The sequence below is a fragment of the Solea solea genome, chromosome 8 (genome assembly GCF_958295425.1).
Source record: "Solea solea chromosome 8, fSolSol10.1, whole genome shotgun sequence".
NCBI lineage: Eukaryota > Metazoa > Chordata > Actinopteri > Pleuronectiformes > Soleidae > Solea > Solea solea.
Window position 1 is genome coordinate 10,696,565 of NC_081141.1, and position 19,842 is coordinate 10,716,406.

Consider the following 19,842-nt stretch of genomic DNA (forward strand, 5'->3'; position numbering starts at 1 on the left):
TCTTACAAATAATTGTCATTTTAGTAGCTGTTTTGGGGGATTCAGTTGTACCACACTACTGTTCTTGAAAAATGACTCTTACCACATGATGAACCAATGTTCAAATCATGTGGTGAGACTGTTGTGTGAATTTTGGAATTGTGGAAAGGATAATCATGTATTCCTCCTTGTTGGTGACAGCTACCCCTCCCCTCCAGTCACCATCCTTTGTGCTATGCTTCAGGTACTGTAGGCTAAAGGTTCCTTTGAACAGTATCTTTACTGATGATCTAGAGAGAGGAAACTGATAGCAATCAGGGTCCCTGAAGGTGGGAGGACATTCGTCTGAGCTGAATAATGACAGATATCTGTTCGGGTGTTTGGGCTTCATCCTCTAGTTCTTTCTACACCGGCTGCTTTGGTTTCCATTAGCAGTCCATCTGCCAGCCTGTGGCCCTGCTGTTTCTGGCTCCCTGAAGAAATCCCGAGCCGCTGCAGGTGCATTCTAATGCTATTAAAGGACAGTTTAACAAATACACATCAAATGCTACTTGGCTGATTTTGTATTTTGGTGGGGGTTTTTTTGTATTTTATTTTTGCTCACTCCCAATTATAGGCATATGTCACAAGCCCAAACATTGGTGTCTGTTTCACTGTGAACTTTTTCCGCTTCCAAGGCAAATCCTGCAACCATATGAGCATCCATATTTAGCAGGCTAGCTCAGCCAGACAGTCTGTGAGCCCAGTTATTCACCATGTAGATTCTCACTTCACTAACCTGCCTTTTATTTTTAGTCTTGATCATAGTCTGATCTTTTGCAGTAGATACTATCGCACGATACTGAGTCAAATGTCTTCAGCTGTCATTTTCAAAATTTCTTGACTGAATATAGTAACTCAACAATGTGATTTTAATCAAAGCTTTATATATATATATATATATATATATATACATATATGTGTGTAATCTGAAGCTAAATTTACAAACTTGGCAATAGTTAAAAACATGTCTTTAGCATATTGTGTGTTTGTCATTTGCTCATAATTAAAAATATAGTTCAGCGCATCCTATTTTAGGTTTTTTTTTAAATTGCATGCACTACAACACGTCTCCTCCCTCTTGCCACTGTTGCTAAAGTTGTGCACCAGAAACACTTTCTCTGCCATTTTTGCGTTTGTATCACTAACTTTTTGGCTTTTGTCTGCGCTTCAGTGGTGAGCGCCTCTATGGCGTGGGGTGAAAACTACAGTGATGTGCTGCAGGAGCACAGACAGGGTGTTTGTAGGTGGGCATGTTGGTAAGTGACAGATAGGTTAGCCAGCCATTGAGTATTGTTTGGACTACAGACAAAAACATTATTTATTTATATATTCATTTATTCATATAAAACTAGGGCTGTCAAAGTTAATGCGTTCATCGCTGCGATTAATACAGCCAAGATTAACGCGATAAAATAACACAAGTTTGTTGACTTCTGGTGTGCGCTTGACCTCCAACATGAAAGCTGTAAATTATCCGCACGAAACAGTCACTCGCCTGCGGTCAGTCAGATAGGAGAGACTGAGATAGTAGCTTAAGATGGACAGTGGTGAGATTGTTGAGCGGAAGGTTTCATTTTAAGAAGCTGAGCGACGGAACCCCCGCGATGTGCAGCAAACGCCGGGTAACACGCATACATAACCAGTAGTTCTGTGTTTAAAAAGAGATGAAGCATGAAGCAAAGGAATAATGTTCCACTGATTCTCTTCAATGGGACCAAACATCAAACAATAAAGAAACTGAAGAACTCACCATGTTGAGCTTGAGCTCCATGTTGAGGACTCCTCCGCTGTCTAAAACTGGCATCAGGTTGATAGCAAACACAGCCGCCCTGTCCGGTGGAATTGATATATTTGGACCAAAGAAGACGTAGAAGTGCACAGAGAAGGTGTCCAACTCGTTCCGCAGAGTTGGCCGAATGGGCCAGCACTTGTTGGGGTCAGCAGTGGGGGCGAGGTAAATGATGCTGTCCTCGGAGGTGTGCAGGTGACTGGCGTTCTGCAACAGGTCGGGCAGAGTTGCCATCGAGAGCGTCTCAGACAGCGAGAAACCCATCGCTGTTCCAAAAGACTGAGGCATGTTCATGGAGGAGCTGGGCTGGGCTCGCTCCTTCGACAAATTGAGCTTCGAGCAATCTGTTAAGAAAAGAGGGAAATACAATTCCAGATGGAAATGAATCAAACTGATTCGTGCACGAGCTGAACTTAGTGGGTGATTTTCAGTTTTACAAAATGCACCTTGCAAGATACTGTGCAATACTCCCTATCAATAAATCAAGCAACCAATGCCCAGCAAATCTCAAACAAGGAGGCAATTCTACGTGTATTATTATGCACGATAGGCAACTAAGTCTTTTGCAAATGTTTGAAATAATCCCCTTCGCCTGGCTTCCATAAAGTAAACAGCTAAGTTCGGCGCTGTATCATGAGACTAAATGAGATAAAGATTCACAGTAATTGCAAACAGTATGCTTTCACTCAACACAAAGCAACTCGCTGCAAAATAGTCTTTGATGGCAACTGGCAAAGTACCATTGAATATCATCAGTCCCCAAGAGGGTAGGATTTTTGTGTCTCAGTCTGCTTTTTTATTGTGTTGACTCTGGAAAGGTTTGAAATATTGTAATGTCCATTCAGGCAACTGAAACACAAATTTAACTTTGGTTGTAATGAGCACAATCTGCAAAATCAGTAAAGACCCAATTATACGGCACATGTTTACGTGTACTGTGTATATGTGGGTGGAGTGAAGAGGATGTGTTAATTTACTTTTATACAATTTCATATCCAAAAAAAAAAGTGATTCTTTGTGATTTGATACACAGCATGGCACATAAATGCTCTTCAGTGACTAAACATCTATTGAAGGCAAGATACCTGTGATGAAAAAGAAAATGTATAAACAACCTAGTTTTACCATTCTGTAAATTGGACTGAATTGGAATGAGGGCGTATTGTTTCAGACACCGTGCCAAACAATGACAGCCACTAACAGTGAGAAGGTGTGAGGAGGTGAGAGTTCCAGATGGTCTTTTCCTCTCAACCTGAGGTTTGCTTCAATTTAAATCCACAAAAGGTCAAGTAAGATTTGCCTGGCAGGCGGAGGGAGAGACAGTGTGAATAATTAGTGTCTGTGTTGCCATGGTGACAAAGTGCACCGTATAGTGTTGAACAGAGGGAGGGGATCACTACACAGGAGTGGACTTCCCATAGATTTGTGAGCTATCTCTGTGGAGTGTACATAAAAAATATCTCAGTCCTCCACAACCCCAAAACAGCACTTAAGCACAGTAACACTGGCCTTTCAGACCTCCCATATGAATCCCCTTTGTTTGGCTCTTTTCTTGAATAAGCCTCTTGATGGTGTCTCGATTGTGTCTGAGCAAAATCACATTCCCACCTCACATATTATGTGTAAGACAAGTGGAAACACTTATAAAGCGCACGCGCAACACAGAGTCCTTCTTTCCAAGATGGAGAGCACAAAGTCAAATCCACATTCCTTTGTATTTTGAAAGAAGACGCTCTAAAATACACTTCGCACGCGGGAGGAAGAAGGAAAAAATTATGAACAACACAACAGTCGATTTGAATTCTCACAAAATCTTCGGAGACAAGAGACAATCCCATGAAAGCTCAGTGAAACACCAGAGGGAAATGTTGCAAATGATTTGACAATCCTGAGCAACCATAATAATACATTTGACAGTAATTATCAATACTCTGTGAGACACCAAAAAGATTTTATGTGATGTGTAAAGAATGTTACTAAATGGAGGAGGATATTATTATGTAGCACTATGTAGGATATTATTTAAACATGCAAACTAATACTGCACTGACAGATTATTATTTCTCATTCTTGACTTTTTGCTCCTTTTATGTATATACTATATATATATATATATATATATGTATATTTATAGTTTTAACTTACACTTTGTTTTAGTGTTTAATATAACGTGGACATTTTTGACAAATTGTAGTTTGAGTGTTTACTCTAAGATGTTGGTGTCTCAGTCTTTTTTTTTTGATCACTCTGTAAAACACGGATCTTGGCTAAGACATCAAGCATGATGCATGCAGACTGCATGACGCTGACACCTATTGAATCATCGGCAAAGACACAAGTCATCAGCTGTGTGATGCGAGTTGGCAATGTCATTAGGAAGTGCCAGTAGTAAAAAAGCAGAAGGTGAGTGGCACTCTGGCAATTGTTGTGTTGGTGTATGCAGAGAAATGACACATACGAGATGATGGATCATACACACATTATCATTTATATGTTTCCTCCATTGTATTTGCCTGCGTCACGCTGGTTAATACATCATTTCATATTGCATTTTCATTGATCAGTCAGTAGACATACTGTTGTAGTAGTGCACACTATGAGGTGGTCACTCAGATATTTCTGACACTGTTGGAATAATTCGGTCTTTGAACCTCTCTCACAGGCACAACACCATAGAATGCCTACCAGTCTTCAGACAGTAAATCTCAGGGAAACTTTTCCACTATCCTATGACAATTTATCCAAACAGTAGCAAAAACTCTAAAAAAAGAGTAGTTCCATCTACACTTGTGAGGATTTGACTGAAAATCAATGGAATGGAGGGGGAATACAACCAGCAGCAAGTAACATTCAACATAATCTGATTTCATAAATAAATATGGCTCAAGACATTTACACACTCACCTGTGACCTGCACCCCGATGCGGAAGTAGACGTCAGAATTACTCAGATATCTCTCCACCAGGATGTAGTACCACTGCTCCCAGGCAGGAACGACTGTGTCTAATTCACAAGGGTTCCACTCTCTGCAGTCGAGGGCACTTGAGTTATGAACTGGTGGTGCCCGCGCTCTTATCTTCAGCACCACTGGACAACTGTCGCTACTCTTGTTCTTGGTACTGCAGTTTACCAGCTGAACCTTTACCTTTGATATATAATTGGGGATGAACACCCTGTCAACAAGAACACACACACACACACACACATACACACACACGTTACAGGAAAGAAAAATACCAATGTAGTGTAGGCTGTACAGAACATGGATGGATGGATGGATGGATGGTTAGATAGATAGATGGATAGATAGATAGATAGATAGATAGATAGATAGATAGATAGATAGATAGATAGATAGATAGATAGATAGATAGATAGATAGATAGATAGATAATCCGAGTCAACACTATACACATACAGAATTGCATCCATTGTAAAATGAAAATGCAGGACAGGCTTATAGAGAGGACCCGGAGAAAATCACAATGTATGTAAGAAGCAGATGAGGAAGTGGACTGAGGAGCAAGAAAAGAGAAGAAACAATTTCTCTGAGAATGATTAAGTGATTTCACACCATCCCATCCTGACCTTTGGTTTTTGGAGGCTCTGTTGGAAGACTTACTTATAAAGTGCAGATCTGTTATGGATGGGGATCATCTGGTCAATGAAGTATCCAGGGTAAAGCACTGAAATCCCAATTAGCCTCTGGACAATGAGCTGAGGTTGGAACAGATACTGGCATTCCTCCGACAGACCCTACAAACATAACAACGCAGTTGATTAGATTGTGTTATAGTGGTTAACCCCAGTAAAGAGGAGACTGGTTATCATTCAGACTGGCTGAAAATTCCTAATGGACTGTGTGCATAAAGCCTGTCATCCTTCAGGATTAATATCACTCTGTCCTCCCACCGCCTGCCACACAGTGCAACACACAGCTATTGTTTCACCCGTGTTGTTCTGAGCCATTAATGCTCGATGTGCAGTTCTCTGTGAGATGAGCCCAGGCGCACAGTGATTTAGAGCCAGCAGACTGTGCATCGTCTCTACACATGATCTGCTGTAAAATGTCTTTTGAAAGGGGCTGGAGGCCTTTTCCATCCACTTCAAAAGGACAGGTGTGAATGCCAAATGAGGTTCTTCATTTCTGTCAAGTGATCACTAACCCATCCTGCTCCAGCCACGATTACTGTGGCGTGTCATTAGTCCGGGAGCCGCTGAGGTGACCCTTTGATTTATTACCACCCATCGGTTGGACCTGCACATGTGTCTTCTCGAGCAAGACAGGTTTTAATTAGGGTTCATCCAATATGAGATGGTGAAGGCCAATGTTTTTACTCTCTATGTACAGACAGCTTTGATGGTGTTCAATGCCTTGAAATAGCCCATTTTTAATGCCAAAAATATTAACAAATATTAGCCCACAATTTCAGTCAGGACAGGAAGAAAGGCAGAATTTATTGCAGGGATAGAAGGCATGAGATTGTAAAACTGTAAATAATTAACTATAAACAACAGTGTGTTTGGTCTTGGGATGAATAATTCTAATCTCCGTGTTATCACAAACACTGTTACTCAGATATGAGTTCATCCTGTACAAATTTGTAGACACATGGTAGATGGACAGGATAATATTAATCCATCCATTGTCAACTGCTAATCTGAGATCGAGTCACGGGAGGATAATATTCAATATCCTAAATGACTCATCATCTCATTTCCTCATTTACACTAAGCTTGTATGGTGTGTGTGCAATGGCAAAGTCAAGGTACCAGGTACATCCCGATCTCCTGGAACATTATGTTGCTATTTGTCTTATCAGTTTAACTAAACACCCTCTTCTGCAGCTGACTCTGCCCAATGCCTGGATTTAAAAAAGGCCAGGTAGTGGGCTGAGACCTGAGTGAGGGAGAGGAGGGGAGGCATGAAAGAAAGAGTGTACCAATAGAACATAATATGTATAATTTGACTACTTAACTAAGCTGTACTAAACTGGGAAGATTTGTACACCTGGATCAACAAATATTACTACTACATACCCATGTATGTTGGTTTTGCCCTGAAATAAGTGGTTGAGGGGTTTAGTTACACTTTTGCAAGTGAAAGTACATGAGAAAACAGCAAAAAAACAAATAAAATCAGAATTTGTACATAAATGATAGACTCTGGAATTTGAAGCTAATGTGCAATTGTCTGAAATCTGTATTCTCTTTAACAGACATCAGCGAGCAAATTATAATATCACTTGATTTATAACATCAGTAAACATTTTCCAGTGGAGTTAATGGTTGCAATCACTAAATGTAGGTCTTCTTCAACACAGCGTGATATCAATTTGGTGAATTATGGTCCCATTTAGAGTCGTATCGATGATAGATTATGCTTTAAGGCATGGCTACGGTGTGGCTGTCCTCACACTCTCAGCAAAAATCCACCCTTCTCTTCTTCCACCCTCACATCCAAACATGGTCTCTTCTTGTTTCCAAACACCAAGATTATGTGTAGATAGTTTAAAGTGTAAAATTCAAAGATTCAAAACAGCAGCTCACAAACAATTGGCACTGTGGCTTGCTATTTGCTTTCTTGTTGCTTGAGGCGTTTTTTCTTTTTTTTGGGGGGGGGGGGCGGCTTCATTCACCTGTTCCGACTGTGATGCATCCTAGCATTGTCCCTTGCGAACAGGATACATCAAAAGAAAAAAAATGATAATCCTTAATAAATGAAAAGGTTTCATATTTCATGTGTTCAGTGTGTCTCATTGAAGCTGATCACATTGTTCTGCCTTTTGTGTGCTGTATTTTTTCCCCCAGTGCACATGAAGCAGACCAATCTGTTTGTACATGACATGCTGATGCAACTTTTGATGACAGTTGTGATTGTTGCTGCACTTATTCCAGCCAATTAAAAAACTCCGAAATGGAAGCACAACAGAAAACCTCTTTGTGAAATAAATTGCCTGAAATGGAATTCAGCAGGTGTTTATGCAGACAAAAGGGAGAACATGATAAGATGACAAAAACTCTCAGACACCGTTCTGCCTTTTCAAGCTCTGCAGCACAAACTGGAATACTAATCTCAAACAATTCCTACATCATTTTCATTGGATTTTTTTCAATCATGATGGGGAGTTAGGTACCGATGAGGAGAATGTTTTACATGTTAATGACACTAAAATCACATTACATTACACAACCATAAATAAGATTCTGTATTTCCATTCTCTTTTACACAAAGTTCAACAATCATTTTATGCAGATTCTGTATCAGATGTGTGTCTTTGAGGTTGTGTTATTGTGTTGACAGGAAATGAAAACAGACATATACAGCCAGATTTTGTTTTGGTTCATTTCTATTAACTATAAAAGAATTTAAAAAAGCCAATACATTTCAGGCAACATGTTCCATCTCTTTTGGTCTCCACACTTGTTGTTTACCTGCAGGAAACCTAAGCTTAGTGATCAAATAAGAAATGGAAACCAGGAGATGAATGAATAGTAACTCTAACGATTTGCTGCCTTTTTTTTCTGGGGCTTACTTTGAACCTGGTATTTGTGATTTTGGGAAATGTCTCAACAACTACATGCATTTATTTGTCTGCAGACAAATAATGCAACAGCTTTGGTGATCCCTTAACTTTTCATTTGGCACCCACACCAGATTTAAATATTTATACTTTAATAATTAAAAAAGGTAATAAAAGTAATTTGTAATACAACAGCAACCTACCACCCACTGGTCTGTGAACTGTTTGAAGCTGGGTTTTACTACCACAAGAGACCATAATGGGAATGAGAAGGGAGGGTGGAGCTGGGGAAGGAGCAAGGGGTGGGTCTTACTGAGAGCTTGTTGCCCCTAAAGTCACAATGCGTGACATTTGCTGTTAATCACACCATAGCCACCCCCAAAGCATACCCCGTTTTAGAATCTGTTTAACTCTAAAAGTTACCATTATTTATGAAAATTGAATTGGAGCTGCCCCTGATGGCCATTCAAGTGAATGTTTCAGAAACCTCCACATTTGGCTTTGTGTCCTGAGCTGTATTTTGTGTTTAGAGCTGATTATATGCCACCTCACAAATAGTATTTTGCACTCTGTCAAAGCACCACTCACCCATCCCAGTGTGCCAAACCACCAGCACAACAGTAGTTTCAAGATCGTATTAAAGGAAGAATATGGTTATTATCTTAAGCAGTTCAAGTGAGAATAGCTAAAAACTAAAGGAAAAAGTGTGGGTGTTTGTATGTATTTTGGAACTCTGTCACTGAGCCATTACGATTTACCTATGACAGGACTAAGTGTCAAGATAAAAGGTCTAGTGTGGTGCAAAAAGAAAAACAGTAGTATACTGCCATATAAACAACCCACAGGTTCAAATTTCGATATTATACAATTTATAATATTTTGTGATAAATGCTCAGGCTCACCTTGACAGAGATCTTGCCTTCATCCTTCGGTAAATGTGCTGCTAGGAACCAGTCTCCGGGGAGCGGGCTGGTCACATTGAATGCTCCTGTCGTACGGTTTGGTAGAGTCCAGGTCAGAGTCACAGCAAAGGATCCTGGGACGACCGTGTCCCGAGGGAAGCGGGTGTACAGGGGGTTGATAACTGGTGGAGCCCCCGACCTGAAGTACCTATAATATCATAAAATTCAATGTCATAATATTTTCAACAGCAGATATTAATTCATCGCAAAAAGGTGAATTTGAAGGAAATAAATAATAAAAACAGGCAGACGAAATTAAAAGCTAAAAGCAGCAAACGCTTTAACAACACTTCCTCTTTATGTCAAGGCTGCCAAGTAATAGCTGACACTGCTCAGGGCTAACCAGCAGCTATATCCTTTTTCCCCCTGAGGTAAAGTATATAATGTACCTCCTATTATTATCTACAACCTACAATGGAAGCAGATTCAAACTTCAGCAAGTGAAAGACAAAACAAAATGCTTTTGGTTTAACCCAAGCATCATCAAGAGAAATTAAATTTATTTGATTTTTTTCTTACACAGTCACATTGCGGTTTGGGCAACTGTCCCCAAACGTGCCCCCTTGCTCCTTGAAGGTGATGAGGTTCCATACGGCCATCATGGTGTCATCAGGCACATTGAAGTGGAACAGTTCCACACTGGCAAACGAGTTGAAAGCATTGAGTTTACGAGGCGTGCGGGTAAAGTATTCAGTCACAAAAAGGCAATCTGTGGGAAGAAGAAGAACAAGAGATATGTGCGAGGATGAACACAGGGGAGTTTCAACAGGGTCAGCAAAGCAGGGAACAGCCAGGAGGACCGAGCTGGGAGGTGTCTCTGAAAACACTGATTAGGTGATTGCAAAGACAAAATGGGTCCCAAAGTCCTGTTGAATGCACAAGGATGAATGAAAAGAAAGGTCAGAGGCTCTATTCAAGGCTCTCCTAGTCAACACACGGTTGTGTCACTAGACAAAATGGCATGTAAACAACAATCTCTGGGGTTTATAGAGAATGGTCTGAAAAAGAGCAAATATCCAGTAAGCAGCAGTAATCTGGATGAAAATGCATTGATACCCTGGGTAAGAGGAAAATGACCAGACTGGTTTGAGATGACTGAAAACTAACAGTAAGTCAAGTATCCACTCATCACAAGAAGAAGACCATCTCTGAATGCACAACAGATGAGCTACAGCAGGAGAAGACAGCACTGGGTGCAACTCTGCACATACAGTAGGTGCACTGTATGAATGAATGAAGGTAAGTGTTCACTGTTCACATGAGATCACCTCATTCAAGAATGAAAGGAATCATACATTAAGTCTGCAGTCACGCTTGGCACACTCAGGTTGTTGCCACTGCACCACTTTGAGCTAAATGCTGACATCAGCACTCTGACATGGTGGTATTTAATCTTGTTCTAGCGTCGTTAATATGCTAACATGCTAATTGTCTAAAGGTTTCGCACTGCACGGTGCCACCGAGATTTATGGATATGCCATTAGTTTCGCAAGAATCTAGTAAAGGTAAAATCAAATTTAGACCTGATGATGGTGCTGCATGAAAAGCAAAGGGATCATGAACGCAACGAGGTGTCTCAACAGTCAAGTCCACGACTGTCTGCAGTCCATTATTTTGCCAGTAAATCTACAGGTAGATGTTGAGATATTCCTCAAAGAAAATATAGCTCAGGGGGATGTTATAGAAAATAAGTCGTGGTATCACTGATGTCTTTATAATTAATCCTCTGGAGACCATGATATCTGGCAGCCCATCCAACCGCTAAACCAATCAACAGACAAATTGCCATCCACAGAAATACATTTCTATCAAAGAGATAAGATGAATGAATGTGCTTGTAAAGGCTGAATCCTCAATAGAAACATCTTGTGATTCTCGTAACAAGGGCACAAGCAGACCCTCTATAGGAACACCAAGATTCTCCTTGAACCCAGGGAGCTGCAGAAAATGGCATCATTTAAACATATTAGCACAGACTAGAACTCCTTTTAAATCAGCTGAGGAGATGCATGTGTATGCAGCTTCACTCTCATAATGTTAAATCCTTGGATTACATCCATTGAAGGCTCTGCATATAAAAGCAGCAGAAAAAAGTGACAGGTGTAATCTTCCATATTACCTACGCAAGCTGTGCTGGCAGCCAGCACACACAGCGGGGGGGGGGGGGGGGGGGTTGGGGGGGGGATGTGTTAGTTAATTGCAAAACAAGGACATACTGCATCTCATCGATAAGTGTTATAAATACAAACATGAGTAGATAACAAAGAAACTGCAGAATTTCACGGGAATAGGTGAAGACATTTTGATATTTCACTGGGGGAAGAATGTTTTATGTCTCTTATAACACACTCCGTCTGTGTCCCGTAGCATAAAAATCTGTTGTTTCACTGTGTTTTAAGAACAATTTGTCTCCTCCAAAAGTCGTAGTCGCACAACACCATTTAGGAGAAAGCAATGAAGAACCTGTGCCACTAAAACAGCGTGAGCCTAATTGATCTGAGTTGTGGGTAAAGCCTCGTCTTCCAGAAAAACGTTGCTATTTTCCTTTTCCACAAACCACTGGAAACACGAGGGTTACATTTTGTACACAAAGATGTTTGACATGACGCTTTCATGTGTCATGTCGAATCTTTTTGGAGTGATATATCTGTCATGGAGGTGAGGAAATATTCTCACACAGAGGTGGAGGAGCCAGTGGTGGTAACATAAAACATAATGTGAGAGTAAGACGTCTGCGGCACAGCAGACCACGGTAATTCAAGGTCAGGGCCAAACATTAGTGTTTTCTTTTACCCTGTGACAGATGGTGTTTGTGTCCATTTTACAGGGTTATGAGGACATTGTAATCTTTCCCTGGCTGTTACCTGGTGCATTTTGTGTCTCCGCCGAACCACATTCATAAGCAGCAAATGGTATCATTGCCCCAGTTTCCGCCAAAAGCAGTTAAAGCACCGTTTGTTTGTTTGATGTACATGTTTGTAGAAATGTAAAATGCATCGCTGCGGTTCACAAATATGAGCTCACACATTTCTGTGGTTTGCAGAGGAGTGCAATAGCAACATGGTGACTGGGCTGGTGAGTACGCTCACTTTAATAATGCTGTAGTTTTCATGACATGCTAATGCCTTCTGCTTTTCAAATTGATGATGAAACGGAGTAAAGAACACCAAGTGACCCTTTACAAGGGGAGGAAGTGCTGAGGCGTGGGTGCAGTAAGGAAAAGGCTTTCTTAAATGAGCATTGTGTTCTAACGTGTGTGTTCCTAAAAAAGAGGGGGAAAGGGCTCTGCTCTGCTCCTCTTCCCAAACACTATTACCAGTGCTCAACACTCGCAGTGGCTCTCACGTATGGAGGCAATCCTGAATACTAAAGGAGGAAGAAACAGAGAAGAATGAGGCCGTCTAGCTGTCAAGGAGCCGACGTCTAAAACCATTCAAAGCTTCCAGCCTCCATCTGGTCCAACACAAGCCTTCTTTATTTTTTACAAGTCTTCTTTTGGCATTTTATTGCCTATGATTGATGCTGGGAACAAACTTCCCATAAACACCACTGGAGTCTACGTTGATGAGAAAAATGACAGCTTGAGATCCCAAAGAAAAGTTAATAGTAGTTGATTACCACAAAATACACACTTGGATAAAAGACCGGACGTGATTGGCGCTTACACCAATAATAAGTCTTAAATCCACATGAACTGTGGTAGAATGTGACCATTAAAGAACTTAAGTCCTGGATACCCCAGAGGGAGCTCTGCGATGGTTATTATTCAGACTTTCTTGTCAGACCTTTTCGAAAATATTTCTTGTTTTAGCATGTAAATATATTTAAATAGTATTTAAAATATTCACCCTCTCACAACTTTAACACCTGCACACTGTGGGATTTGCAAGTGCACACTACCTCAGGTATAAATGGATCACAAACAAAATAATATCATATCATTCATTTCAAATCCCACATGTCAATTTATCAATAAACAGCTCGGAATGATAAACTCGCATATTGACTTTCATACATCCAAAATGTAGCCAGTAAACAATCCAGCAGCCTCATGCAATAACTCCATCTAAATATGCTTTGTGTTTGGCAGCTAAATAAAGACATTTCACCTGAGGATTAAGGCGTCAGAATGCTTACAGGTTTTCTTACAGCACAGTTGTGAAGTCTAATCTCTTCAACGAGTGCCTCTTTACTGTTTTACCCAGCGGTTAGAGGCTTAATATAGACATAATCCTGCTTTATGTCATCTCAACAACAGATTTATCCTTGAATGTTTAGCTTTAAACTTCATTAAACCTCTGCTCTATTGCCTTTCCAATTATGTTTTAGGATTTTAAAATGAACCATCATGTAACGGTAACAAGGATTTAACAACGATTCCCATTCTGTGTGATACAGAAAGACCCAACACCTCAGACGCCACACTCCCCACCTCACAGACGGCAAGACCAGAGTTGTCACACAATCATCCACAGTTCAAACTGACATTCGGGCTCTATATTTGTAGAGAGGATGAACTGACTTCAAGCTTAAGACCAAAACAACAGCCAGTCTAACAAACGTCTTTGACGAGGAAAAATGTTCACTTCTAATATTTCTTCACACCCAAGTACATTATTTACCTCCTTCCAAAACATAATTACAAAACTCTATGGTGTGGGGGGGGGGGGGGGGGGGGTAAACTGGTGAACTGGAGCAAAACAGCAACAAGTCAATGAGGGGACTGCAACACAGACCTGATCACAGTCAGTGTAGTGTGTGGTGTAGTGGGTGGTGTGGGGGGTGGGTGGGGGGGAACAAGAGAAAAACACTCATCGTATTTGATGTTCTTAAATATAAACAAAGAATAATAGACTCTTGTAATGTATTGTAAATTAAAAGGATTTTACTTCAGTATTGTCACGCTATCCTATTCAGCCTGTTTCAATTCGATATATAATTAACCCATTAAATGCAGGAAATGTAATGGCTTGACTTTTAAAATGCTTAAATGTTTACACTAAACACCTTTACACACTTCTTGAACAAAGCAAAGGCAATGACAGACACTGACATACAAACAGCCTAAAGGAAAGACAGCTGTGGCAGCGTCCAGTCTGCTGTGTTGTCTTGTGGCCACATTCAGCCTTGAGGATCTCAGCCTATGGAGCCTATGGAGCATATCTGTCAATGTGTTAATTAACCACAACCTTCCTCCGGCGCCACGGAAGCTACAGTGTGTGTCCGTGAAAAGCGTCTCGCTTGTGGATAAAAGCGGGAGCGGTGGATGTTGGTGGAGGCTGGATGGATGGATTTAAAGAAGGGACGCGGGGATGCGACCGCTGCTGCTGCTGCTGCTGCTCCGAGAGCATTTCAGCACCACGACAAAAGGAACAGCTCCCGTGGAACAAAGTGAAAGGAGAGACACTCACCTCCGAGCGCGCAGAAGAAACACAGCGCGGCGCAAACACGCAAGAGAAGCCGCGCAGGGCTACATCCTGAGCCGCGACGCTCCAGCTGCCACATCGTTAAAAGTGAAATGTTGAGTAAGAAGGGCTCCAGCCCGGGTGCAGATCTCAGCCGCTGTACTGCTCTACATTTTTTCAATTTTTCTTTTCCTTTTTTTTCCCTACGACCAGCTGTTTGTGCATGACGTAATCGAGACGACGTCGGGACGGCGCCTCCTCTCTGGCTTTGATTTGACAGTCTCAATATGGCGACTTTTCTCATTGGACCCTCGGCCCTGTCAGTCCGGAGGAAGGTGCAGACGTCGAATGCACCACGGAGCTCGTCACCTCGCTGCCCGGACCGCCACACACACACACGCACGCGCGCACGCGCACACGGGGCCAATTTAGGACTACAGAGACCGCAGCTGCCCCCTGAGGCTGCAGCTTTTTCTATGGACCTCAAGTTAAGTAATAAATAAATAAATAGTGATCCCGTGTTGTAGCATTCACATAAAATAAAATGTTGTGTGATGTCCTCTCTGGCTTTAATTTGACAGTCTAAGAAGATGACAGTATAAGATAAATTAGTAAGAACATGAATAACACTCAACACTCAAAAGTGGTTGGTTTGGGGAGATTAGCAGAGTTTGTATTTATATAGTGCTTTTCTAGTCTTGATGACCATTTAAAGCTGCTTTACACTACACCCGTGCACTCACACTTTCATGCAGTGCATCTATGTGCAGCACCATGGGGTCAACATGTAGGGGCCACATCGCGGCATGTGGACTAGCAGAGCTGAGGATCAAACTCACAACCTTTAAGTTGAAAGACAACTCGCTCCACCACTGACCTACCATGTCACCCATGATGTCTGTCTATGTTGAGTGATATGTGATATCCGCCCGGTTTGTCATTGATGCATACATGTGATTTGGTTGGCCACGTGGCCTGTGTTGGAGAAATTGAAAAGCTTGAAAAGTTGAACATTTCTCAACCGTGGCCACGCACAAGGCGAGCAAAGTGAAGCATCGGACCAACAATGCAGTGCAGTGACGCCTGACTCTCCTCCATTCAAAGTTACAGAACCCCAGACATTTCATGGGATATTGGTATAATGTCCATCCATCCATCTTCTACCACTTTATCCTCCACATGAGGGTCGCGGGGGGGCACTGTGCCAACCTCAGCTGACATAGGGCGATATGCGGGGTACACCCTGCAGTTCCCAGTCCATGTCAGGGACACATAAAGAAACAATCATCCACTCTCACATTCACACCTACGGTCAATTTTAGAGTGTCCAATTTACCTAATCCCCATATTGCATGTTTTTGGACTGTGGAAGGAAAAAGGAGAACCTGGAGAAAACCCACGCACATACGGGGAGAGATATAGTCAAAGCGAGCAATGGGATGGACAGATATAGTGTGATTGAGTTTTATTTTAGATTGGGAATGAGTTACAAAGATATTCTCAAAAGCCTGCCGTTGCAAGGAATCATGATTAGCGAGAGGCATTTCAACAGAACAGCAACGTAACCCTGCCTCTGTCTCACTGAATGCATGCATGCTCCCACAGCAGGGCGATACAAATCATGTCGGGGATAACTACCTTGGCACGACACTTGCAATGCCAGGCTTTTGAGAATATATTTGATAACCTCTGGTAGACTTCCTCGCACAGTGCGCAAACTCAGCAACGCGCAGGCTGCGTGTGCAAGCCAGATTTTGGAACTGTGCGCAAAGAGCGTGTTGGGTGCGCGTGGACAGCCAAGCAGAAACGCCAAGCAGAAAAAACATTTCAACAACAGAAGTCGTTGCCAAGACTTGTACCGCCACCCGATGGTGAAGTCAGATACTCCGGCGATATGCAACGCACACTTCGGCACACGGAAGTATACCAGGGCCTTGAGCCAACTTGACTTCTGCACCTCTTCTAGTCTGTTTCCAGCTTTGGGAAAAATCTGACCTATGAGCAGTTTAGAGAGAGAATATGCTCCCATCGGGTGTTTCTAAAAGAAAGACGGACAATAGACACAATAAAACACGTGTCAATATGGACAAAGACTTTTGGAAATGGAGATATTGTCTCATGTCATGTTTCGCATATGAAACGTGCATCTGTCCATGGTCATCTGGTGGGAGGGGCTCCAGACAGAGCCTCCATCACAATTCACGACCGAAAATCCAAATCTACATTAACAGAGATTTTTAAATGAAACCTGCAACCATGTTAGTCACAGATTCACTCAAATGACCTGAAAACCTGCCTACTACAGCTTTAAGTGTCAAACTGAGTCCAATTTTACATTGAATAACTTTAAACTTTTTTTATTATTATTTTGAACTGCTGGCATGTTGTAAATGAAATGAAAATATGAGACAGGAAGTGACTTCTTGAATTCCAGGTGAACCTGTAGCTGCAATAATGGAAAACAAAACAGGATTTCTATTTGTACGAGTGGTGTTGACTCACTTGGTTCTTACTCCTCAGTATCACATATTTTATGCTTAATTCATAACAATTTGAAACCCAAATAAGAGTTTAAAACTGGTCACTGGTTTTAATTTACGGTTAAGTGTACCTTAATTTAATTTAAGGCACGGTGCTCAACAAACTATTTAGACCTCCTCATTTTAGAAATCTTTCAAAAACCTATTTATTTGGCAAATAATAAACTGAATCTACCTATTTATACCGAAATTTGAGCTGACTCACCGGGCTTCTCTAAAAGGTCAAAAATGAATAAAGCATAACATTCAGCCAATAACACTATTTTTTTCTGTTCAGGAATGCAAGTGAATAACTATAATTTGACATCTTACTCAAGAAATAATAATGTGACTACTTTTTTCATTTTTTTTGTAAAACAGCAAATTTCAACCAAACAACCTGTATCACACAAAAATACGAGACATTTCCTTAATTGCTATTTGTTCATCTTCTACATGTCACCTTTTACAATTTTTTTTTTTTAAATATTCCATATACTATGTGACATTTTTATTATCATTTTTTATAAAGTCCATCCACATTAAAACACAAAAAGCTAACTCTGAAGCGTTTAAATACAATCCTAATGTATGGGAGGGGGAAAAATGCCATTTTTTACCAGTGTTTGCATCAGACAATAATCCATTTCCCAGGAAGTGAACATTAACACTAAATCTTCAGTCATGATTATTTTTAGGCTGTGGGGTGACTTCATCATGAGTCATAACTGTCCATGCAGATCAGTCACAGCGCGGACCAGCTCCTGCATCAGTCGGGTACAATTTAAAGGATTTAAAACGACTGAATGAATCAGAAAACTAGATTGTGTGCAGATCATGATAACAGTGGATCAATTTCATCATCACACATTTTGTTCCTGAACTCAAAAAAGAATCCTGTCTGCAACACATGTTTCTTTTTCAAGGTGAATTAGTTCAAGTCTAATATTCAACATTTAACTTAAAAGATCAGTGAGCAAATATTAACTGTGAAAGGATACAGTAGTAGAGTATTAATGCCCTGCATTCAAATGGAGGCGTTTACCGTGTTCGCTTCTCTCACACACTCAGTCTATTAACTCTCGCCGTTAGTTTACAATGAACGATGAGATTACGTACAATGTCGATTCAAAGTATGCACAAATTGGATTTAAGTTGTTACCAGTGAGGTGAATAGCACAAAACCTGCACAGACGTGTAGTTCACATCATTCACTTCAGTAGTTTTAATTCAAATATTTGCACTGGGATATATAAAAAAAAAAAAAAAATAATCACATGACACAATGCAGCGAAAATATTCAGATTTGAGATTATTCTAAAGTACTTTGTCATAAATGGATACAAGAGGAAAGGTATTGGGCTTGTAACCGGAGGATCGCAGGTTCACATTTCCGGTCTGGGTTAAGGGCTGAGGTGGCCCTGAGCAAGGCACTGGGCGCAGATAAGTACTCGTGTGTGATGGGTTAAATGCAGAGATCAAATTTACCGTCACTCATTGGTGTGTGTGCAAATCAAACTAATTCTATGTGTGCAGAGGGCATCTCCCTTCAAACTGTAGGTTGCAATTACAATGAATGTAATTAGCTCTAGCATTAGCCCGAGGCCAACAGTTGCTGGGTAAGGTGAGCGACCACAGATAAGCCCGTAATGACACTTGTTTGGTTTGAACTACAGATGCACTAATACCAATACTAGTATTGGGTATCAGGTCCGATGCTGCCTTTGTGTACTCCCATTTGTTTTTCGTAAAACTACTTTGATACCACTTCACGTATCTTCAAGTGAGCTGAGCAGCAATAACCGGATGTGTCACAGTGTGGAAATACTTGAACCCTTTAACATGCACGCACACTTTGCATTACCATAATTACACAACGGTTTGTGCGGTCGGAAGAATTCCAAAGGTTTCTGAAAGCTGAGAAGTTGCAAGTCAAATCCAACATGTGGTTATTATGGTAATTTCACTCGCGCTGTTGCAGGAACCTGCCAAATCTGCATCTTTGTCACCAGAGAGGAAACAATTAGAAAAACACCTGTTCATAGCTTCCATTGTTTGGCCTGTTTTTGGACATTGAGACAAAAACTCAAACAAATGTTATTTTGTCTGAGGGAAACGGTGCGACAGCGCGATGGAACATCATGGACACATGTACAGACACACATGGAGTCTGAGTTGACTGTCTAGAGCTAGACTCTCTGAGTGCTACCGGATGCTGAAAAAATATTTCTTTGTCAAAATGTCATTAAAAAAAAAAAAAGAAAAGGAAATGAAATGTATGATGATAATGGGGGCGGGACTAGTTAAGCTTTGCTTCTCCCGCTTTCCCTTTCGGTTATGTATATTGTGTGAACTGCAATGTTATGTGATGAGTGATCTAAATGTCATGACCGAAATAAATAAATAAATAAATAAATAAATTTTACATACGTATTTTACTGTTCATTGTTTTGATTTTCTTCATTTTAAATTGTTAATACTTTACTTTTTTACTACTTTAACATGCAGCAAATTGTAAAAAACTGCCAGATATTGAAAGTTATTCTGGAAAAATGGGTAATGGACATTTTCTGGTTAAAATAAAAAGTCCATGACGGACATTTCGAGGCTTCGCTGTTAAAA

The 19,842-nt window shown here is 40.9% G+C and overlaps 1 protein-coding gene across 1 annotated transcript in view; it reads right to left on the minus strand.

Annotated features, from left to right (window-relative positions):
* Positions 1 to 15,057, minus strand: part of tmem8b (transmembrane protein 8B) — a 41,526-nt gene extending 26,469 nt beyond the window's left edge. The window contains exons 1-6 of the mRNA XM_058637326.1: positions 14,708 to 15,057; positions 9,816 to 10,005; positions 9,237 to 9,444; positions 5,433 to 5,566; positions 4,715 to 4,983; positions 1,772 to 2,154 (exon numbers count right to left, since the gene is read on the minus strand). Coding sequence (XP_058493309.1) covers positions 1,772 to 2,154; positions 4,715 to 4,983; positions 5,433 to 5,566; positions 9,237 to 9,444; positions 9,816 to 10,005; positions 14,708 to 15,005 — 1,482 coding nt within the window. The 5' untranslated portion in view covers positions 15,006 to 15,057. The remainder of the gene's footprint in view (positions 1 to 1,771; positions 2,155 to 4,714; positions 4,984 to 5,432; positions 5,567 to 9,236; positions 9,445 to 9,815; positions 10,006 to 14,707) is intronic.
* Between the last annotated feature and the right edge of the window lie 4,785 nt (positions 15,058 to 19,842).